Below are 24,185 nucleotides of genomic sequence, written 5' to 3' on the forward strand. Positions count from 1 at the left end.
TTGAGTGGAGGAAAGGCCCTGGGCCAGAGAAACCTTGGGGAGAAAGGAATAAAAGGAAGAAAGAAAATGATATGACCAGAGCAGGCCTTTTGTGATACAGCAGAGGGAAAGGAAATTTGGTGAACCCAGTGGAGTGGCCCAGAATGCCAGAGGGATCAGTAGCAGGTGGAGCTGAGAGAGGGTGGCGAGGTCATAGGAGAGCTGGGAGACATTGCAGAGACCAGATAGCCTGGGCCAGCGTGGCCGGTAGAAGCCCTCGTCCCACTCTTGTTGCTAGCTTGACCTCTGCAGTTCAGAAATGGGCACAGCTGCACACGATGCCTGGCAAACGGTTGTTGGTTTCTCTTCTCACAGGGAATGATTCACCGGGATTTGAAGCCTGTCAACATTTTTTTGGATTCTGATGACCATGTGAAAATAGGTGATTTTGGTTTGGCGACAGACCACCTAGCATTTTCTGTGAGTATCTTAGAGACTGGACTGACCTGAAAATGAGCCCAGCTGCCCTGATAATCCTGAGTGGGGCAGGGAGCTTGCTGAGTGCTGCTGGGTGAGCCTCAGGAACTCAGTCTGCAGATGATCTCTCAGGCTCCGAAATGGTAAATGCATTGTGGTGAGTGAATTCTACTGGAGGGACAAAAAATTATTGCCTTATGGATGATAGGTCAAAGACATATAATATTGCATGAAATAATTTGGTGTTTTGGTCTCTATGCCAGGCATGGGGCTGGATCCTGGGCCCATAAAGGGCTTTTAGTTAGTTTGGGGCAATGAGGCCCCAAAACATAAAACACCAGGGGAACCAGTCCTAGACAACATACAGTTCAGAAGAGGTCTTTTCTTCACAACACCGCACAGTAGCTGTTTGTTAACATACAAGGGTGATTAATGTGAGGTGGGAGAAACAGTGACTTGAGAGAGAAGAAAGGAGAAAACTTGTGTACAATTGTGAGGATCAAGAAAGGCTGTGGTGTAGCGAGTAAGGCTGCTGCCTGCAACGCCAGCATCCCATGTGGGCACCAGTTCAAGTCCTGGCTGCTCCACTTCTGATCCAGTTCCCTGCTGATGTGCCTGGGAATAGCAGCAGAGGATAACCCAAGTGTCTGGGCCCCTGCATCCACATAGGAGAACTGCAAGAAGCGCCTGACTTCAGTCTGACACAGCCTGGCTGTTGCAGCCACTGAGAATGAACCAGCAGATGGAAGAAGCTCTCTCTGTAACTTTGCTTTTCAGAAAAATATATAAATCTTTAAGAAAAAAAAGAAAGAAAGGCTCTATGAAGACAGAGGTGTTTCAGATGGGCCTTGAAGGATGGATGAGGGTCCAGCAGGCCAAGGTTGAGAACAGGGCATGGTGACACCAAGACAGGAGATTCCAGAGAGAAAGAGCAGCATAAGCAAATGCCGTGGGGTGAGCAGGCATGGTTAATTGAAAACCAGCACATTGTACAATAGGCTGTAACTGAAATACACAGGAGTGTAAGCAAGGAAGCTGGAGACGGAGCCGCCTTGAGTATCACAGGAGGCTTTTTACAGAATCTCAGAAGTTAGAGTTAGTCGGCACCAAGCTCAGTAGTGAATGAAGCTAATTCCAAGGATGGGCAGAGAAGGAAAATAGGATTTGGACTAATGGCAGGAACAGCTGTAGGGACTGGATTAGAAGGTGAGGTTTGACGAAATGGAGAGGGAGGGGGACAGTGAGGACAGGGTCCCAGCCAGAATGTGGGTTTGTTGAAGGGTGCTGAGACCAAGCAAGGGCCAGGTGGTGGTGGAGACCTTGATCTCCAGATGGACCTCACCTGCTGTCTGGAAGTGTGGTATTCAGAGGCAGGTCAGAGCACAAGTCTTGGAGCTCAACGGACTGGACTGGACTCCTGCTGCTGCCATAAATTAGATCATGTCAATATCATGTCTGTCAGATGTGCCTAGTTCCTACCTCAAAGAGTCGTTAGCAAAATAAAATAAGAATGCAGATGAAGCCGTGGAACATGCCTGCCTGCGCATGCTGAGTGCTGTCACTGCTGGTGGCGCTTGCGGCATAGTGAAGCCTGTGCAGGGAGGTCACGGCAGAGGTGACTGGGTGGCACCCGAGACAGCACTGGCAGCAGGTACAGCAAGCAAGGTGAGACACACTGGGCATTAGCAGAGAGTGATGGTGGCACACACTAGGGGACCAGCCTCAAAACTGACCCAGAGAGGGAAGCAGAAGCAGGAACGCTGCTGGGAAGATGAATTTGTTGTGGATACCCTCTGCCTCTTCCGAGTGCAGGGACTCTGTCTTGCCATCTGCGATAGGAAAATGCAGAGGTTTCTCTAAGCGCTTGGGTATTTCTGTCCTGACGAAAGAGTTGCCTGATGAAGTGCCCTTCTCCCCCTTGATTTCACTGGGTTTCCTGTGAGCCTTGCACCAGCAGGGTAACTCAACCAAAACAAATTTAAAATTCAAAGAAGATATTATTTTAATTACTGTGAGTCCCATGTAATAGCTTTTCAGTCTTCGTTTTGAAATGCGCAAGCCATTTCTGGGGAATAATATAACATTTTAATTCAGCATTTGGCTTATTTGCATTTTTAGGCTGACGGCAAACAGGAGGATCAGGCAGACTCCTTGATTAAATCAGACCCTTCAGGTAAATGTGCTGAAATGCAGACAACGAAATCTCTTACCCTGAAACTTGCTTTACACCTGTAACGGTTTTATTCTGAAGCCAATTGTAATTGTTCATTCAGTTAACATTATGAAAATGCTTTTGTTCTTTTTTCCTTTTCACCATATAAATTGCTCAGAACTCTGAGAAGTTAGAGCTTCAGCTAGTGGAATAATGAGTTCCCACGGGTAGACAGTTCTACTTTGTCTGACCCTGAGTGGGAGTGAGAGGTTACCCCATGACCTGGTCCATCTAGGGTCTCGTGAGGCACCGCCCTCCTCCACAGCAGCGAAGACATCTGTGTGAGGAGCAGTGTGTGTGCTGGACATGACTTACAATGACCGTTTGGTGTGGTGCTCGCTTGCTGTTTCCTGGGAGTGGAAGACAGCTCACAGATCATGCCTTGTTCTTAAAAAGCCTTTCTGTAATTTGCCTTGTCCATGAAACCCCACCACTGGAAAGATTTCCTCTGTTCTCCACACAGGCCGCTTGACCGGGATGGTTGGCACTGCTCTATATGTAAGCCCAGAGGTCCAGGGGAGCACCAAGTCTGCATACAACCAGGTACAGGGCTTTCTGGGGAGAATGGGAAGGTCCTGAGTGTGAGGTAACAGGACACCAAGACCCAGCCCTGGGGCTGGCATTGTGGCACAGCAGGTTAAACCATCACCTGCAATGTTAGCATCCATGTCAGAGCTCCAATTCGAGTCCCAGCAGTTCAGCTTCCAATCCAGCTCCCTGCTGATGTGCCTGGGAAAGCAGCAGAATACGCCCAAGTGCTTGGGCCCTTACCTCCCACATGTGGGACCTGGATAGTGTTCCTGGCCCCTGGCTTCCGCCTGAACCAGCCCCAGCTATTGTGACCATTCGGGGAGTGATCCAGCAGATGGAAGATGTTTTTCTCTCTCTGTCTCTCCCTCTCTCTGAAACTCTGACTTTTTACATTAAAAAAAAAAAATCATAGCACTTAGGATTAGTTATGAACTGAAATTCAGCCTGGAGCACTCATTGCTGCGCCAGGCAGAACATGTGGTCCTCAAGGACGGTGGCTGAAGCTGGCACTGTTGCTGCCGGGAGCTTATTGTGCACCCACACATCCATCCAAAGAATATGTGCACAAACCCTTATCCTGGGCAAGGTCCCGGGGGCACAGGGAACAGGCAGTCAGGTGAATGAGACGGATGGCAAAGGAAAAATGAAAGAAATAATCACAAAGTGTGCTGAGGGCTCAGGAAAGAAGAAACAGAGGGCGTCTCCTGTAGACTGACGTTGAGAGGGAACATTTAGGACAAAGGATGAGAAGGGACAAGCCATACAGAGCTGGGAGCTGGAGTTGGAGAGCAGGGTGAAGCAGGGTGACAGCGAGCACTCAGGAGGCGTTGGGTCAGGGAGCAGTTGGCACATGTGAGACCGTCTAGAGACAGTGTAGCTGTGGTGTGGTGAGCCACCTGGGGAGACGCGAGCCCTGAGGCTGCAGGGGAGGCTGGGGGCAGACCGTGCAGCGCCAGCTTAGCCGTGACAGAGGCTGGGTTTTCAGGTGAAGGGCACAGGGAGCCACCGACGAATCGTCAGCAACAGGTCTCACCACAGTTGAGCCGAGAAGCCTTGCAGAAGCCAGGGCAGAGCAGCCGGCAGACGGCACTGGGGCCTCGCGGCAGAGGTGCCAAGGGTGCTGCCAGAGAAGGGGAAGAGGAGGTGGTCCTGCCGCCGTGCATGCTGGGAGAGGAAAAGCAGAGGGGAAGTTCTGGCACAGGTGTCTGCCCTGGGCACCCTAGGGGGAGGGTGATTGGTTGAGGTGAGGAAAGCTGGGGAAGGTATACGGAGAGGAGGAGATGGCGGCAGGGGCGGTCCTCTGAGGCGTGTTTGAGACTCCTGATGAGAAGTCCAGTATCAGAGATGTCTAGGAGGTCGTCAGGCACCCGAGATTCTAGTTCCGGGGAGAGGCTGAAGTCAGAGGTGTGGATCTGAGTCAGCAGCACACATACGCAGTTTCAAGCCCTGAGACTGTGAGGTCATGTGGGGCAAGGGCACAAGCACAATTTTAAAAACACATCAGGCAGGCAGTGCAAATTAAAGCAGGTTCCCAGGCTTGCAGTGAGAACTCCAGGCTGGTTTTTCAGACCAGGAGCACTGGGCAGCAGCAGAGTTGCGGCAGACCCCTCAGTACCTGGGAGGGCGCCTTACTGTTGTGCACCGGGGTGAGTCTGGGAGAGTATTGTGAAATGCTTGAAGACGCCCTACTCTTTGGACTGGCTCTTCTCCCATTAGAAATTGACAGGGAGGGGAGCATTGTGGTGCAGCCGGTTAGGCCACTGCCTGTGATGCCAGCACCCTGTATCAGTGCTGGTTCAAGTTCCAGCTGCTCCACTTCTGATCCAGCTCCCTGCTAATGCTCCTAGGAAAGCAGTGGAAGATGTCCCATGCTTGAACCCCCACTCTCATGTGAGAGACCCAGAAGAATTTCCTAGCTCCTGACTATAGCCTGACTTAGACCTGACTTCCCAAATGAAGTCGGTTCACTTCATTTGGGAAGTGAACCAACAAAAAGAAGTCTGTCTGCTTGTCTCTCTGTAACTCCTTTCAAGAAATAAATAAATACATATTTTTTAAAAATTATCTAAAGGAAACAGCTCTGGTCCTCCATAGAGACTGCTGTAAAATGGATTCATCAGTGGGGCCGATGCTGTGGCATAGTAGGTTAAATAGCCGCCTGCAGCACTGGCATTTCATATGGGTGCCAGTTCGAGGCCCAGTTGTTCCACTTCCGATCCAGCTCCCTGCTAATGTCCTGGGAAGGCAGTGGAGGATTGCGCAAATGTTTGGGCCTCTGCATCTACCATTGGAGCCCCAGAGGAAGCTCCTGGCTCCTGGCTTCAGGTCGGCCCATCTGGCCATTGCGACCATTTGGGGAATGAATCAGCGGTTGGAAGAATTCTGTCTCTGTCTCTTCCTCTCTCTGTAATTTTGCCTCTCAAATAAATCAATTTAAAAAAAAAAAAAAAGGGAATTCATCACAGCATTATCAATAATACTGAAAAATAAGTGCCTAAAAATGGGGAATTGATTAAATAGATTAGGGGACTTTCATGTCATTGAATACCATCCATCACTAACATTATGTTTTGGAAACTTGTTCCAGAAAAATGACATTGTAATATTGAAAAACATCCTCACCATATTAAGTAAATAACAGAACCAATAGTGGGTCTAGTTCTGTTTTTTAGACATAAACATGGGCCTATTTTAGACACCAGTGATACGTACCCAAGTGGAGGGGTGACGGTAGACTGCTCCTCTTCTGGACGTCTTGGGTTTTCTGCAGCTAGCCTCTGTAGGAAAGGCGACAATTAATGTTTTTACAACTTTGGAGGTCACTGCTGATGGTTTGAGAGGATTTCCTGCCCATCGCTGAGTCCCAGTTCACCTCAGAGCCTGTCTTGAGAAAGGCTTCTGTGTCCTGGGAAGGGCCCGTGTGCCTCCTGGCAGCTGGCACTGCACAGTCCTCCTGGGGCTGCACCTTCCCCTCTGCAGCTCCCCGTGCAGACCTCCTCTGCTCTGACTGGCCCTTTTACTCCTTCCTTCTTTTTATTAGTGACATTTGTGTTTTTGTCTGTATTCATTGATCATTTCATCATCATTTTGATTATTTATGTCTTTCTAGGTTGAGTTTGCTCTTTTCTTTCTTTGACTTCTATTTTATTTATTTATTTTGTTTCCCAGCTTTACTGAGGTATAATTCACAAATAGAAATGGCATATGTTTAAGGTATTAAGCAGGATGATTTGATCTATGTAGACATTGTGAAGTGATTATTCCCATCAAGCTAACTGGGATAGCTACCACCTCCTAGAGTTGCTGACTCTCTTGTGTGTGATGAGAACAGGTGAGATCTACTCCCTCAGTGATGCCAAGAATTCAATATGGTGTTATTAATAGAGTCACCATGCTCACATTAGAGCTCCAGAATTTCTTCATCTTCTAACTGAAGGTCCATACCCTTGCACCAACATCTCCCCTTTGCCCCCAGCCCCTGGTCCCTGGCAAGCACGACTGTACTGTTAGTTTGTGAGACTCACATTACAGAGAGCTCCTGCAGAATTTGCCCCTCTGTGCCTAGCTTTAATGCATGAAGCATGATATCCTCCAGATTCATCCATGTTGTCATGAGCGTCGGAGTTAATTCCCTTCTTTATTAAGGCTGAATGCTATTTTGTTGTATGTGTGCCAGCTTTTCTTTATCCATTTATCTGTTGGTGGACACTGAGGCTGATTCTGTGTCTTGACTAGGAGGAAAAACACTGCAGTGAACATGGGCATCCCTCTTGGGATAATGATTTGCTTTCCTTTGAGTACATGCAGAAGATTGTTGGATCATTCATATGAAAGTTCGATTTTTTACTTTTTGAGGAATCCCCATGCTTTTTGCATAGTGGCTGTGCCAGTTTACATCCTACCTTCAGGGTACCAGAGTTCCCTTCTTTCCACATCCTCACCAACGTTTGCTATCTGTTCTTTATTAATAGATTATTATTGTATATTAATTTAGCCCTCCTTGCAGTTGAGATGATGGCTCATTGTGATTTTGATTTGTATTTCTCTGATTAATGATGTTCAATGTCTTTTTATTGCCTGTTGACCATTTGAATGTCATCTCTAGAAAAATGTCCATTCAGGTCCTTTGCCCAATTTTGATTAGATCAGTAGGGTTTTGGTTGTTGTTGAGTTGTATGAGTTCCTCATGTATTTTGGATACTAACTCCTTGTCAGATGTGTGGTTTGTGAATGTTTTTGCTCATTTCTTAGGTTGCCTTTTAATTGCTTTGTTAATGTGCTAGGATTATTTACATTATCTCTCTGCTGTGCCATTCTTTTGTCCTCATTGGTCGAGTCAGTTGCTGGCCTCATTTGCCATCAGTCACTGGCATTTACTGGAACCTGCAGATTTGGGTCTGTGTTTCACTTTCATGATGATTCATAAAGATACAAAACAAAGCAAATTCTTGTGACAACTTTCAGTTGTCCTTACGGTTTGGCCATTGTTTTTTTCAGCCAGCGTTTATCTGTGTCTGTGTACATAGCTAAACTAGTTACAATTTTCAAGAAAAATATTGAGACAAATCATGCCAAATATTTTATTATCTTCTAAACATAAGATATTTCATCTGGTCTTTCTACCCATAATATTTTTGGAACAAATCATCAAATTTTGTCTAGTGTGGCTTGTTTTGAACTTATATAAACTTTAACCTAACAGTGATCATGTTTTAATTTTCTGATAAATTATACTTTCATATCAAATATAAATATAATTCTCTCTAAATATAACTATTTTTCCCCTCAGAAAGTGGATCTCTTCAGCCTGGGAATTATCTTCTTTGAGATGTCCTATCACCCCATGGTCACAGCCTCAGAAAGGATCTTTGTCCTCAACCAACTCAGAGATGTAAGTATCAGAGGTTTCAGTGCATAAATGTCCAGTAGCCTGATTCTTAGTGTGAGATCACAATTCAAAGCAAGACAGTTTTCTAGTAAAAAGTTCATGGAAAACAGAATTAAAAGATAAATTTATGTGGCTGATGTTGTAGCACAGCAGGTTAAGCCACTGATTGCGATGCGGGCAAGCTGGCCATTTTTGCCGGAGTCCCAGCTGCTCTGCTTCTGATCCAGATCTCCACTGCTGTGCCTGGGTGGCAGCAGGAGATGGCTGAAGTTCTTGAGGCTCTGCCGCCCCTGAGGGAGGCCAGGATGGAGTTCCTGGCTCCAGCCTTCGTTGTGGCCCAGCCCTGCCTATGCAGTCATTTGGGGAATGAACCAGTGGGTGGAAGATATCTCTCTCTCTTTTTCTCTATCTCTCATCACTCTGCCTTCCAAATAAATAACTAGAATAAAACTTTTTTTTAAATATAGGTTTACTTTGATGCAGCAAAGTTTTTGATTGCATATTACATATGAGCGGTCTTCAGAAAGTTTATGGAAAAGGTGTATTATGAAAAAATTATGCATGAATTTCAAATATTTGTCGCATCAAATAAACTTATCTTTTAATTCCTTTTTTTTTTTCATGAAATTTTTGAAGCATCCTCATATGGAAGAGGTTGTCCTTCTGTAATTTCAGTAACTCATTTGCTGAGCCATGCCAGAGTAAACCAGTTCTCTCATTTGCAGAGAAATATTTCTCTTTTCAAAGGAAGTTACCTCATTTAAGTTCTCTTTTTAAAAAAAAATATTTATTTATTTGAAAGTCAGAGTTACACAGAGAAAGGAGAGGCAGAGAGAGAGAGGGGTCTTCCATCCTCTGGTTCACTCCCCAGTTGGCTGCAATGGCTGGAGCTGTGCTGATCCGAAGCAAGGAGCCAGGAGCTGTCATCACCTAGGAGGGGTCTTACTGGTCTCTATTCTATATTTCTAGTTAAGTGAAGACCACTTCTGCTTGTATACCTCCAATGAAGTGAAGTCATCCCAGTGTTGTTTTTTGAAAATCTTACTTGGCTTATACTTCTAAAAAAAATCATTGAGAGATTTACTCTTGATTTGAATATAAAGGAAGAATACAAATGTATTTGTATGATACCAATATTTTACAGCAGTAGAATGTGTTCTAAAAACAATGGGTATTTAGTTCTAGAAATTAAAGATTCCTGCTGAATGTACCCAATATAGTAATGCCTAAAGAAAAGTTCAAATGAGTCTGAAAAAAGTATCAACCACTGGAGTTTTTTTTCCTCAGTGAAATTTTCATTTGTGTTTTGGAATTAAGCCTTGGCTTTACTACTGCCTAAGCTAAAAAGAGCTAATATTACAATGGGCAAGGTCAAGAGTACCTTGAAGAAAATGGCATTAAATGAATCCTAGGAGGCTCAAGTGCTTGGGTCCCTGTCACCTACTCAGGAGACCTGGATGGGGTTTCTGGCTCCTGGCTTTGGCCTGGGGCCTAACCCTGGCTATTGCAGGCATTTGAGTATTGAACCAAGGGATAGGTCTGTGTTTGGGGTGGGGGGGGTGTTGCTCTCCCTTTCAAGTAGATGCGTATAAGTAAATAAACATTCTTAAAAATGACATTAAAGTGAATGTGGAGTATAAGGTATGAGTGAGATTGATTGAGATAAACATGATGTCTGGAGAGCTACTTCTTCCTTACTGAGCAGAGCAGGAATATTGGTGAAGTTAATCACGTACATTGTGACTGAGAATAATCCTCTAGAGACCTTGGAAGACTGTTGAGTTATTTTACTGCCAATACAGTAGTGACAGCTGTGTTCCTAAGTGAAGGAGTAAAGTGATGACTATCACCTTGCCATGATTGGAATGCTCTTACATAAATACACTCTTGATGTATTGCCTTTCTTTGGTCTAAAATTCATATTAATTCCCTCATGTCAAGAATATCTAGGGACTGGCACCATGGTGTAGTGGGCTAAGCCTCCGCCTGCAGTACCAGCACTTCATATGGGCACTGGTTTGAGTCCTGGCTACTCTACTTCAATACAGCTCTCTGCTATGCCCTGGAAAAGCAGTGGAGCCCAAGTGCTTGGGCCCCTGCACCCACATCGGAGACCTGGAAGAAGGCTCCTGGCTCCTGGCTTTAGATCAGCCCAGCTCCAGCCAGTGCCGCCATTTGGGAAGTGAAGCAGCAGATGGAATACATTTCTCTCTGTCTGTCCTCCTCACTGTCTCTAACTCTACCTCTCAAATAAATAAAATCTTTTAAAAAATTATAATTGAGACCCTATTTACCAGAAAAGTAGAGGTTTCAGTGTTAATGTTTTTTTTCTTACTGTGTATTAGGGATTGGGTATTTTTTGCCTCTTTTCATCTTTGTGTTTAATAAAACTACTTTGTCCTTCTTGGAAACCATTACATTTTCAAATACTTTGTCCTCAGATAAGAAGCTTTCTATGATCTAGGTTGTCATCTGGGTAAACTTTTATTAAAAACTTGCCTGGGGATGGATATTGTGATGCAGCAGGTTAAGCTGCCACTTGGAACAATTGAAGCCCCGGAATCGAGTCCTGCCTCTACTCCAAGTCCAGCTTTCTGTTAATGCATACCCTAGGAGGCAACAGTTGATAGTCCAAGTCCTTGGGTTCCGGTCATGCGTGTGAGAGATCTGGTTTGAGTTCTTGGTTCCTGGCCTTTACCTTTCTCAGACTTAGCTGTTGTGGGCTTTTGGATGGTGAACCAGCAAATGGAAGCCATCTCCTGTCCTCCCTTCTCTTCTCCTTCCCTTCCATCTCACCCCTCCCCTTTTCTCTCCTCTCTCTGTCTTTCAAATAGATAGAAATAAGTAAATAAATTTTTTAAAGATATACTTCTATACGTGGAAGAATGAGCACGAAACTTAAAAAAGCGACCACATTTTTCCTTTCTAACTAATTTCTACTCCCGTGTTTAATTTTTCTTTTGAGTGGAGAATAAGTACTTTCACTGGGGCAGTCTGCCAAGCACTTGCTGATTTGAATGTAATACTCTTTCAGCCCGCTTCGCCTAAGTTTCCAGAAGACTTCGATGATGGAGAACATACAAAGCAGGTAATGTTCTGATGCTTTAATTAGTGTGTCTTCAGTCTCGGGTTTTAATTACTGTTTTTCTTCTTTTTTCAATTAACAGTCTTCTGCCACTCATTCTCTGCTGTTCTGGGAACAGAAGCCCTTAAAATATTATTAGACTTGAAATACACCATAAAAATGGCAATGGCTGGCAGAGAAAATTAACAAACTATGGGGTTCTTTCATGTGGTTCATTGTGCTTTTTAAAGTGCTATTTGGACCTTGGTTAAGCTGTTGGGGGAAAAAAAAGAGAGAAGGAATGCTTTTACAGCTCATTGTTTTAGAAGAAGGTTGGGACTTAAGGAAAAGGATACATAATTTGTAACTAATTTTGTTCACTTTTGTGAGATTGTGGAGGAAATTGTACCTCTTCTAGACAGTCTGTTGTCACAGTATTTCAAAGCAGGATAGGTCTCCTGTACACCATAAACATCTTAATCTCTGGCTGTGTGTATTTAACACATGTCCCAGGCAGCCCTTGGCAGCCAGCTAGTATGGAAGAATAATCATTTGTGGGTTTGTGTTGTGCCTCTGCTGTGCTTTCTTCTCGGTGCTGGTAGTTTATCTTGGTGAAACCTTCAATGGTTAATAACCTTGTCATATGGAAATGCATTCCTTAAACTGACTTCTACTGAGAGTGATAATCAAAGCAAAAATTACTTATTTCAGTCATTTACGTTGAGAACAGAAACAAAGATTGAATGTTGCAATCATGTGCTACTTCTTGCTTACTGGTTATTTATCTGCATGGACACTTAACTTCTCTTAGCTTCAATTTTCCTCACCTCTAAAATAAAAGGATTAAGTGTCCTTTGTTTATACTCACACTGACATTCTGCAATTTGGTGATGTTGAACATGATGTTTATGTGTGATACTATGGACTCACGCTGCCTTATCTATTGAATCAGCAAACCATTAGAAAATACTTTGAGTCGTGTTTCTGTGTCTTTTGTTAGCTATCATTATTTATTTGGACTGAGTCATTTTCTTTGTTTCTGGGTGCTATAAGTAGTGTTCATTTCATAGCCTTTCCTCATAACAAGATCCGTCTTACTCAGTATCTCCCCATGTGTACAGCCATGGGGGCCCAAGAACTTTATTAAACTACAGACGTGAGAGCTGCTGCACAATCGTTGCTCACGATGAGAACTCTCCTGCTATCATCAGACATTTGTTAAGTATCCTTGAACACTGGCGTTTGGATTAAATAAAATTGGTACCAAAACAGCAGCAGCAAAACCACAACCACTACTGCCTCTCACATCATGATCAGTGCCTTTTTTTTCTGAAAGTAACATAGAAAATGCTGATAAACTGAGCATAATATAATTTTTGCAACATACAGAAATTTAACAGTATGACAAGGTCTGTTATGCTCAATAGGGCATTTTTGTTATTGCTAGTTTAACACAACTTTCCTAAAATGTGTCTCATGTCAGTTCCTCTTTTTTTTTTTTTTTTTTTTTTGAAATATAAAAGTTCTACATCATGCAAAAAAGTAATTACCTGTGTTTTAATTCCATCCTGAGTTAGGAGAAAGGATGAGCTGAATGGGGTGGGGAGGGGACTGGTTAGTGGTGGTAATTTTAGACATATAATTAGAAAATGCTTAATAAGTTCATCTAAAAATTGTGGCTTTTCTGACCTGAAATATTCCTGTAACTCCTTATAAACAAGAGGATTAACAATCATTAAGGAACTTTTCAAAGGTTTAGATTGCCCTGAAATATTTCCCTGCTTAATGAGGTCATAGCTATGAAGGTGAAACAAGTGAATCACAAAATCAGAATTCCTGGGAATGGTAATCATGCAGTAGTACAAATAAGTAGAAAAAAAAATAAAACCAACACATTTGACATTGCCTTTAGGATTCCAGCATTGTTACTTCTACTAAAACTAGACGTGCAGAGCTATTTGTTTTATATTCTTGCATGGGTTTTTTTGTTGTTTTTTGTTTGTTTGTTTTGACAGGCAGAGTGGACAGTGAGAGAGAGAGAGACAGAGAGAAAGGTCTTCCTTTTGCCGTTGGTTCACCCTCCAATGGCCGCCACGGCCGGTGCGCTGCGGGCAACACATCGCGCTGATCCAAAGGCAGGAGCCAGGTGCTTCTCCTGGTCTCCCTTGCGGGTGCAGGGCCCAAGGACTGCACTCCCGGGCCACAGCAGAGAGCTGGCCTAGAAGAGGAGCAACTGGGACAGAATCCAGCGCCCGACCGGGACTAGAACCCGGTGTGCCCGCGCCACAGGCGGAGGATTAGCCTATTGAGCCGCGGCACCAGCCTCGCATGTTTTCTATACAGTATTTTGTGGGTTAGAAGGTCTAAGTTCTGCTTCTATGTAGCTGTTGAGTTGAGGAATTTTTTCTTATTGTTTGTGACAGTAAAATACAAAAAGAGCCTTTACCTTTTAAGAAATACTCATATCACTTTGTTATGCAACTCTCTGGCCATAACAAAGTACTGGGGGAAAAAAATGAAACACCCATTGTAATGTACCATCTGAGTGCAGGAAGTGTGGTGTCCTTTCTTTGACCTGAACTCACCACCGACATGCCAGAATTCGTGAATTCTCTGTTGCATCCCTTCAGCAGTGTGACTGGGTTTCATTTTAGAAATCTGTCATCTCCTGGCTGCTGAACCACGATCCGGCCAAGCGGCCCACGGCCACAGAACTGCTCAAGAGCGAGCTGCTGCCCCCGCCCCAGATGGAGGAGTCGGAGCTGCATGAGGTGCTGCACCACACGCTGGCCAACGTGGATGGGAAGGCCTATCGCACCATGATGGCCCAGATCTTCTCCCAGCGCATCTCCCCCGCCATCGACTACACCTACGACAGCGACATCCTCAAGGTGAGCTGAGCAGAGCCTGGTCCACCAGGGGTTGAGTCAGCTCCTTACTTCTCAGGGTTTCTCTTAGTGCCTCCAGTGTAAGTCCCTGGTTTGAGATCTGGGAAGCCCCTGAAAGTACATGAGAAAAGTGTGCAGGTGCATCATCCTGGGCAGAAGTGCCACCTTCCAGTCACTTACTTGAAGTTCTTAGTCCATCCCCCCTGCACCCGCCCAGCAGTGCCCTTAGAGCTGGATCCCGGGCTCAGCTGCCTGGAACCACAGACGTCCAGCTAGTCAAATGCAGTGCAGTAGCATCCAGTGCAGCTGCCAACGCCCTATCCAGCGGCTTAGAATCTCCAGATGTGAAGCACTTCCAGAGCCTCTTTAAAAGTTTCTGAGGTGCAGCCAGGTGGTCAGTTTGGGGAGCCTCTAACATCTTATTACTTTAAAAAAGAAAGTCTGAAACAAAACAACAAAATCTTTAAATCTGACAAAGTTGGGTGAGTAGATAAGATATTTGTTCTATTACCTATGTGTTTCTATATGCTTAAAATACGATATAATTTTAAGATATAGTAAAGAAAATAGTGGTAAAATCTGTGGAAGGTCATTAGAGATTTTAAAGACCAAACTAATACATTGCTGGCTGGCAAAATTAGAAAGATAATTACAATATTATGGGTACCTTTTATTTTTGTCCTTACACTTATCTATTGTTTTTAAATTTTCTCTGTTAAACTGGTACTACTTTTATAATAAAACAATTGAAAAAGAAAGCCTTTGACAAAAGATATAAATGCCACCTGGCTTTCAACAGCTCTCACTGGCTCATCTGAAGATGTGGGAGGTGCCCTGCGACTCCTGGGGCGGGGTGGGTGTGGGGAGCATAGCCTCAATTCGCTCTTGAAAAGGCTTGTTAATGGTTCAGAGCTGGGACTTTGAAGCCAGCCACTTCCCTTTGCTGGCAGTTAGCCCTTGCATCCTGCAGAAGGGCATACCACAGCGCGTGTGGCCTTCCCCCGTTGCTTCTGTGAGCCTGAGGATAAGCTGAACAGCATCAACTTTGAGCCACAGATTAATGTTTTAGGGACTCTCTCTGATGAGCCCTTGAGGGTGACATCTTGACTGGTCCTGTTTTAGGGCAACTTCTCAATCCGTGCGGCCAAGATCCAGCAACATGTGTGTGAAACCATCATCCGCATCTTTAAACGACACGGTACATCCTTTTTAAAATCATGTTTAAATCATGTTTAAAATCATGTTCCTTTCTGTTAAGATGTTTTCTTTTCAGCAATAGAAAGCACCATTAGTGGATTTGGGTATAACCAAATCTGACTTTAAAATTCAGTTCCAAGCAGTTGACATCATGTAAAGTTTCAACTTATTTTGATAGCTTACCTTGTTGAGAAGAAACTGATTTGAATATTACAACTTTGCTACTAAAATATAGTTGGTTTGTGGAGTCAGAGATTTGACTATATATATACTTAGCCCTAGGTGAGCTCTCCACTTGTAAGTTTAGAGACTTGAAACAAAACTGCTAATGATTTCAACTTTCCTCATAGCAGATTGCTTAACTGTCAGATTGTGTTCATTTTAGGTTGCCTCGTAAGAAGAATGTGAACTCACTGAATTTTTTTTTTTGTGTGTGGCTTGGTATAGGAGCTGTCCAGTTGTGTACCCCACTGCTGCTTCCCCGAAACAGGCAAATATATGAGCACAATGAAGCTGCCTTATTCATGGACCACAGCGGGATGCTGGTGATGCTGCCCTTCGACCTACGGGTGAGCTGGGGACACTCTGCTGACAGTCTAAGGGTGTCTGTGTTACAGGATGGCCCCTACCCACCCTTGTCTTCCCCTAGGCTTCTGTTCTGTCACCTTCTGGAAATGTATTAAGGAGTTACCAGGGTAAAAGCATTATTGGAGTTTAGTAAGCATATCCATCCACCTTAATAATAGCACAAGTGTTTTTGGCTCAAAGAACCAGAACCCTGCATTGCAGGTACCATGTTTGCACCTTGTGTTGGCTTCTGTGGCTTAGTGAGTTAAGCCTCTGCTTGATGTGCTGGCATCACATATGGGCGCTGGTTCAAGTCCTGGCTGCTCCTCTTCCAATCCAGCTCCCTGCTGATATCCTTGGAAAGCAGTGGAAGATGGCCCAAGTGCTTGGGTCCCTGCACCCTTATGGGAGACCCAGAGGAAGCTCCTGGCTCCTGGGTTCAGGTTGACTCAGCTCTGGCCATTGCAGCCATTTGTGGAGTGAACCAGCAGATGGAAGATGTCTCTCTCTGTCTCTCCCTCTGGCTGTAACTCTGCTTCTCAAATAAATAAATAAATCTTTCTTTAAAAAAAAAAAAAAAAAGAAAAGCAATATCCATTTTGATCGAATTATCACAAATGACCCTTTTTCGTGAAAAAAAAAAAGACACCAATTGACTAATACCAATTTTAATTAAGCAGAGCATATTTAACTAAAGTTTAATTGTTCTCAAACTTAAAAGCCTAAGAAAGGCCCCAGTGAGTAAGGTTGACGGTACATATAGCATTGAAGTCCACTGCTGACGTGAAGCACTTGAACACGTCCAGGCGTGTGAGCGGTGAGTGACTCCTGAAAACCACCAGACTGTCTGCTTTAACAGGACCACCATTTTGGTATAACATATATCTCAGTAAAGCTATTATTTATTTTTAAAAAAGTGTGGTACTTGGCGCATCTTGACATTTACCTTTAAAACCTTATTTTTCAGGTCCCTTTTGCAAGATATGTGGCAAGAAATAACATACTGAATTTGAAACGGTAAGAACCAACCAGGACCCCATTTGGTGGTAGATGATGGGAAGGAACGGAGGAAGGGTGTTTGTCTTCTGTGATCCTTATACGGTGAAGAATTCTGTGTTCAAGATACTGAGCTTGGAATATGCTCCAAAAGCCACACCACGGTACCCCTCTCTGTAAGGGGACCAGGTCTACAGGCTTCCTCAGCCAGGAGATGGCTGTGACATTCCTGCAGTCTCTCCTGTGCTGCCCCCAGGCAGTGTCACTAATTATTGTCACAGACAGTTATTTGAAGAAAAAATCTAGCCTTTATTGGTCACAGATGGCTTCCTTTAAAATTTAATGGGAGAGACAAACAGCCTGTGTTCTCTGTGTGAAAACTGCCTGCACAGGTAACAGAACAAAAGCTGCTTGAAGAGAAAGGGAGTGAACCCAGCAGGCCTGCTGCCCACAGAGGAGCTCCAGGCACTCAGCACTGGGAAGGAATTTCCGTACATTCAGATGCCACAGGGCTCAGACACTGAGATCTTCATAAACTGGTGCAGTACTGCTGTCAGTGAGGCCCCCACTGCTTTCAAACGAGCAGAGCTCTTTACATGTCTTTTTTTTTTTTTTTTTTTTTTTTTTTTTTTTTTTTTTTGACAGGCAGAGTGGACAGTGAGAGAGAGAGACAGAGAGAAAGGTCTTCCTTTTGCCGTTGGTTCACCCTCCAATGGCCGCCGCGGCCGGCGCGCTGCGGCCGGCGCACCGCGCTGATCCGATGGCAGGAGCCAGGAGCCAGGTGCTTTTCCTGGTCTCCCATGGGGTGCAGGGCCCAAGCACCTGGGCCATCCTCCACTGCACTCCCGGGCCACAGCAGAGGGCTGGCCTGGAAGAGGGGCAACCGGGACAGAATCCGGCGCCCCGACCGGGACTAGAACCCGGTGTGCCGGCGCCACTAGGCGGAGGATTAGCCTAGTGAGCCGCGGCGCCGGCCTTTACATGTCTTTGTTCTAGCTCTAAGTGAACCATTAAAGTCATCAACCTAAGGTGTGGGTATCCCTGGGTACAAAGCCATCACTTAAGGTAAAATTATTTTCTGAGTGTAATTTCACCTCTACTCATATTTTATTTTAAAGATTTTAGTTATTTATTTAAGAAGTAAAGTTACAGACAGTGAGAGGGAGAGACAGAGAGAAAGGTCTTCCATCCACTGGTTCACACCCCAAATGGCTGCAATAGCCAGAACTAGGCAGATCCGGATCCAGGAGCTAGGAGATTCTTCCAGGTCTCCCATGCAGGTGCAGGGGCCCAAGTGATTGGGCCATCTTCTACTGCTTTCCCAGGCAATAGCAGAGAGCTGGATCGGAAGTGGAGCAGCCAGGACTTGAACCAGTGCCCATGTGGAATTCTGGCACTGCAGGCGGCGGCTTTACCCACTACACCACAGTGCTGGACCCTCTACTCATATTTTAGACATAAAAAAAGAAACAAACAAAAACCTATGTCCCATAGTTTACATAGTGGCAAGCCTGAGAGTTGGAACCTGGATCAAAGGCAAGACCCAAGTGGAACATATCTGTCTTTAAGCCCTCTTGATCATATCATGGATTAACAGCTTTTTTCATATTTATTTCTGTTATCTTGTTCAGCAGTTCCTCATACAAATTGATTTCTGTTAACCTAGAAACCTGGATTTCTCTGTCCCAGATACTGCATAGAACGCGTATTCAGACCTCGCAAGTTAGATCGATTTCATCCCAAAGAACTTCTGGAATGTGCATTTGACATCGTCACTTCTACCACCAACAGCTCCCTGCCCACTGCTGAAATCATCTACACCATCTATGAAATCATCCAGGAGTTCCCGGCCCTTCAGGTTCCTTTCCTTATTTTCACATTCCACGGTAGCTGCTGCGGGAGTGCTTCTCCAGGTGGGCGGGTAGGGCCGCACCTACAGGTGCACTGGCAGTGAGTGAGGTCTTCATTCCCGCACCTGGGGCATGTTGGATGCTGTTGCTTTGGAGGTTCATCTTGGGCTCTTACCTTCCTGCAGGAAAAGACTTGGTTTTGGAGGATGAGTGCTGTTTTCTCTGTCCATCTTTCCCAAATGCAGGGAATCATGCTCAGATTCCTAGGATGCTTTAGCACGTTCACACACCGTCCATCAGTGGCTCACTGTCTCTGACACAGTCTCTGGAACCCCCACCTTTCCTGTGTACCATATTCACTCACTCCCCAGGCCTCAGCCTCACCTTCCTGGTCTTCCTGCCACTGTTGGTCATGGTGTTCCCTCATCTACAAAGTCTTGTCTTCACTGTTCCCCACCCCAACCCCCGAAGCCTGACTGCTTCCCCACTGATTAGCTGGCTGCCTTTTCTCCCTGGCTCTCAGCTCTTGATCTGACATAGCCACACAGCACCTTAAGTTGTGCCAGCAGCTTTCTCCAAGCACATGGTGTGCCTCTTCGGGCAGAGCACACAGGCCCGCTTGTCCATAGCCCATACGATGCCCAGCTCAGCCCCCAGCTCGCCGCCCTGCTAGTGCTCATTTGCTGCCTCTTGTGCACAAAGGTCATGATAAGTGTCCCACCAGCCTGTGCCTGTAAGTTGGTTACCATTGAACCAGATCCTCCCCAACTTGAAATCTCTGTGCATACTCTGCTCCTTCACATAGCTGAAATTAGCCAGAGGACTTTTGATGCATATAATCAAGCATTAAATTATATTACATTCTCCAACTGCAACCATGTATAAGGAATGCATATGAAAAAATAAATCAGCAGTATGCTAAAATTCAGTCCTCCCACTGTGCTAGGATGGCAAATTGTTGTCAAGAGTCCAGGTTTGGTCATGTACGTATATTGCTTTTTTAATGAAAACAATAACATTTTTCTCTGTACCCCAGGAAAGAAACTACAGTATTTATTTGAATCATACCATGTTATTGAAAGCAATACTATTACACTGTGGGATCCCAGAAGATAAACTCAGTCAAGTCTATGTTATTCTGTGTGATGCCGTGGTAAGCACTTAATAACTTTGACTTGATGTTGATGATGAATAATGAGAGTTCATGATTATTTCCTCACTGTTGCAACCATAAAATTGAACTGGGAAATTTATCTCCTTCCTTGCTCTAAGGCAAAAGAACCCTTGGCTGTAACTGTATAAACAATTAAGGAGTTTTGGTTGAGGTTTCCTTCTGCACTAACCCCCATACTACTGGTCACCTCCAGCGTGCGTTTTTTTTAAAAGATAATTTCTAACTTTATAAATCAAATTATCAAATTATCTTATTTAATTTGTGAGATAGTAAAGTTTTTTATTTTTGTAAATATTTATTTATATACTTCTTAAGCAAGAAGTCATGAAGTGAATGGTCCTGATGGTTGCCCATCGAGCACTTGTCAGGTGCCGTGCCTTGTTTTAAGTTCTTTCTGTGGTTGACTCACTTGCTCCTCACAACAGTGGCCCTCCTTTACAGAGTTCGACAAGAGAAGGTCAATGCTGACTGCACTTAATTCTTACAACCTGCCTATGCTTATCAGTGAAGTCATTGATAAGGTTGCACTAATTGAATCGGGGGCCTCATTCACCACCTCCTTTCTGTGGGACATCTCCAGTTACTCTTCTCTAATTTAGCCATGCTGTGATATGACTACTGCTTTATAAGTGTGTGCAGACACAAAGCCTGATGGGGAAACACTGGGGAAATAAATTAGTTTATGTTACGGTGCTGGGTGGAGATGAATGCTTATCTTTTCTAATTTCTTTTCGTGTTAAGTTTTATTTTCATAATAACTAAGAGGCATCTGCTGGATTCAGTAACCACCAGTGCCAGACGGTCTATGTTGAGGCCGAGTAAACAGTGGAAGTCCATAATGGCTTGTTGTTCTTTATACACCAAAAGGCTTCCCAAGTGTTTCTTCCATCCAGCAGCTGGACATCAAGGGCCCAGACTTTACCGTTTGTTTCCTAGTGGTTCTCTCCTCCCCTAAAGAGCTGCTGCTGTTGGCAGTGACAGATCCAGTATCAGGCCAGCCAGCCACTGGCAGGGATGGTGCAGGGGCTCTTTTTTGTTCATACCCCATGGCCACAGCCCGTCTGCCAGCGTGGGAAGAACTGCTGAGAGGCTAGCTTTTACCAGGGAGACACAGGTCAGAATGACTCCCTGCCTGTGCAACAGAAATGCCCGGGGTGCGTGGATCTCCCCACCATTTAGCGAGGTTGACATTCTTCCTTGTAATTCTCTGATGTCAGAGTTTTTCTAAAATTAAAATAATGTTAATTATGATTTTATGTGAATCCAGAGGGAGAGGATTTTTAAATCACTGAATTAAATCTCTGCTTTCCAATTAGGAGCAGGTCTAAACTGAAGGATGCAGTTGTGAGAATTAGCCCCTAAGTTGTACCTCATTCAGGGCCAAATGTGCTGACGCTCATCGCTGCCTTTTCCTTCTGCCTTAGACAGAGAAGCTGACGAGGAGAGAAGTGGAAGCTAAATTTTGTAATCTGTCTTTGTCTTCTAACAGTGTAAGTACCTCCTGATGGTGTTATCACAGCCAGCTCTGTAATTCTGTGACACCAGGAAATGTCACCGAATTCTTGCCACAGGAAAGTGGTAGCAGCCCCGCCGCCCGCAGGCAGTTTTCCCCCTGAGTGCTGGGTACCATGGCAACCTCTGGGCGCAGAAGAGAAGAGTCTCTCCATGCTTCTGGATGCACTGTCCTCACTGCTCTTTCCTGGCCACCAGACACTTGTCTCTCACACCCTTGTCAAGCCCGTGCTTGGCAGAGGCTCCCGCAGAGCCGATCCAGTGCTCGTTGTCCCCTTCTGAAAAGGGATTGCACGGGACAGGGGGCCCCAAGCCCTGGGCGACCCCCACCCTCACCCCTGGGTCTCCCAGCTCCTCACAGTTGCATCATGGCTCTCACTTTTCTGGGACATTTCCTACCCCTAAGTCTTCTGTTGATCCCATCAGCAATGAGAAACTCTCACCAGGTAAATAGGTGGGTCGTATCCCCTCCTCGGGCATCAGCTCTGTCCCAAGAGTAACCCACACCTAACGGAGTAGCCGAACAGCAGAGGATAGAGGGAATTGCTTACATTTTCTTAAATCTTAATATAGGAAGAGACATTTCTGATTTCCCAGATTCCTTCCAGTCCCAGTCGGCCTGACACTCAGTTGCATGACCCTATGCTATGGTGATCAACAAAATTCCCACATGTGATAGACAAAAATATGGCCACACACAGGCCTGGCAGGCTCTCTCAGTCTTTTGGATGCCCACAATATAGTGCCAGGGATATAAAAAGAAGCTGGGGAGTTCACAGGTGGCATCAGCTTCTTAATTCTTTATTGGCCTTAAAAAACCACAAGTGGCTATGCACAGCATCTCTCTGCCCTCAGCTCATTAAAACAACTTTCACAGGGTACGCACCCACCACAGTTTAAAAAAAATCAGCCAGCCTGCAGAGAAAAAAAGAGAAAGAAAGCCAGATATACAGCCACAGGATTTCCCAAAATTGAACCTGTCGCTCCCCCTCTTCATGGAGGAACGACACTAAGCCCTGCCTAGGCTTCATATCCGAGTCACGGCACCATTATGTCGCTCCCCCTCTTCGTGGAGGAACGACACTGAACCCTGCGCTGTTCTTTCGTCTGCTTGGCCCTCCCCGGGTTTGCTGCTGGTTCTTCCCGGGTTGGCTACTATCCCTTCCACCTCCGTGGAAGGGCGGTTCCCCCTGGCCACTTTCCCCACTTCCGCAGGGGAGCGGCACACCGCCGGCCGGCTTTCTCGGGGGCTGCACAGGTGTTCCTTCAGCTAGATGTTCCCCTTAGATGTTCCCGGTGCATGCCGTCTCTCTCCTCCTTTATAGTCCTCCTCCGCCAATCCTAACTCGGCTGCCCACACGCCGAGTACGCTGCTCTCCTCCAATCAGGAGCAAGTCCTACAGTTTATTAGCTGAACTGGAGGCAGCTGTGCAGAAGCTGTTTACTTCTCTCCCAGCGCCATATTGTGGGAGAGCAGATGCATAGAATAAGTCTTAATTCCAGTAACTCAGTCTAGTCCGGGTTGCTCCCCACAGAACCAGGATAAATCTTTTTCCTTTTTTAAAGATTTATTTATTTATTTGAAAGGTAGAGTTACAGAGAGGAGGAGACAGAAAGGTCTTCCATCCACTGATTCACTCTCCAAATGGCCAGCTGCTCCACTTCCAATCCAGCTCCCAGCTAATGCACCTGGAAAAGCAGCAGAGGATGGATCAAATACTTGGGCCCCTGCACCCATGTGGGAGACCCAGATGAAGCTCTTGGCTCCTGGCTTCGGCCTGCCCAAGCCCTGACCATTGTGGCCATTTGTGAAGTGAACCAGCCGATGGAAGACCTCTCTGTGTCTCTCCCTCTCTCTCTCTGCAACTCTACCTTTCAAATAAAAATAAATTGTTCAAAATTTACAATTTTTGTGACAATTTACAGTGCTTGCATACCATCTTAAAATAGTTATTATTTGGCTTAATAATTTTCACCTTAGCTCCTGTGCGTTTTCTTCCTGGCTGTGTGATCCCAGTCCTCTGCTCTCACTCCTGCTGTGTGCCAGGGACCACCTGACCACAGTGGAGCACCTCAGGCCACTGCCCTCTCCATGCAGATATGAGCGCAGTGGGGGAGAGCCAGGACCTGGGCTCCAGGTCTGACCAGGGGGCAGGAGACAGCATCCCAAGGCTGATAGGAATTATTCAAGCAAAGAGAGGAGAAAGAACGCCTGGCTAACTCATGAGTATTAGATCAAGTCAGACTTCGCCCCGCCGCCCCCTGCTTGTGTGTCTGTAGTACTGGGAATTCATGATGCTGAGAACGATAAAGAGGACCACCACTGGCCCGAGAACACGTCCCTGAGGCTGTTGTGGTGCCTGCTTCGCTGGGGTCAGCGCGTGAATAAAGGGCACTCCTGAAAGGTGCATTAGCGCTCTGAGGAAAGGCTGATCCTTCAGATGCGGCAGAGCCTAAAATCCCCTTTGACCCACAGTCCCCACCCTGAAAGGTACACACTGAGCCCTGTCCCCGGCATGTACAGAACACAAGGCCCAGGCAGCCTCCCTCCATGCGGGGGCGTGGCCACCAACCGGGCCTCTTTGTTTTCCAGCTGTGTCGACTCTACAAGTTTATTGAGCAGAAGGGAGACTTGCAAGACCTAATGCCGACAATCAACTCATTAATAAAACAGAAGACAGGTGTCTCCCAGTTGGTGAAATACGGCTTGAAAGAGCTGGAAGAGGTCGTCGGGCTGCTGAAGAAACTTGGCGTGAAGTTACAGGTTTGCAAAGCAAGCGGTTGGCACTGGCAGTGCACATCTGTGGCATTAACAGTGGCACCAGAGGGAAATGGGTTGTGTTTCCTTAA

At 45.5% G+C, this 24,185-nt stretch overlaps 1 protein-coding gene across 11 annotated transcripts in view; it reads left to right on the forward strand.

Annotated features, from left to right (window-relative positions):
- Window positions 1-24,185, forward strand: part of EIF2AK4 (eukaryotic translation initiation factor 2 alpha kinase 4) — a 126,182-nt gene that overhangs the window by 72,721 nt on the left and 29,276 nt on the right. For all 11 annotated transcript variants that reach the window (XR_016218019.1, XM_002717985.6, XM_089310042.1 and 8 more), the window contains 13 exons: window positions 355-459; window positions 2,575-2,629; window positions 3,132-3,211; window positions 7,989-8,090; window positions 11,122-11,175; window positions 13,806-14,042; window positions 15,162-15,237; window positions 15,684-15,805; window positions 16,771-16,820; window positions 18,489-18,657; window positions 19,686-19,802; window positions 21,248-21,313; window positions 23,929-24,099. Coding sequence is in view for 10 of the 11 variants with exons in the window: in XM_002717985.6 (XP_002718031.1) it covers window positions 355-459; window positions 2,575-2,629; window positions 3,132-3,211; window positions 7,989-8,090; window positions 11,122-11,175; window positions 13,806-14,042; window positions 15,162-15,237; window positions 15,684-15,805; window positions 16,771-16,820; window positions 18,489-18,657; window positions 19,686-19,802; window positions 21,248-21,313; window positions 23,929-24,099 (1,404 nt within the window). In the remaining variant the exon portion in view is untranslated. The remainder of the gene's footprint in view (window positions 1-354; window positions 460-2,574; window positions 2,630-3,131; window positions 3,212-7,988; window positions 8,091-11,121; window positions 11,176-13,805; window positions 14,043-15,161; window positions 15,238-15,683; window positions 15,806-16,770; window positions 16,821-18,488; window positions 18,658-19,685; window positions 19,803-21,247; window positions 21,314-23,928; window positions 24,100-24,185) is intronic.

This window comes from Oryctolagus cuniculus, chromosome 12 (assembly GCF_051225735.1).
Source record: "Oryctolagus cuniculus isolate XC-2025 breed Fujian yellow rabbit chromosome 12, ASM5122573v1, whole genome shotgun sequence".
NCBI lineage: Eukaryota > Metazoa > Chordata > Mammalia > Lagomorpha > Leporidae > Oryctolagus > Oryctolagus cuniculus.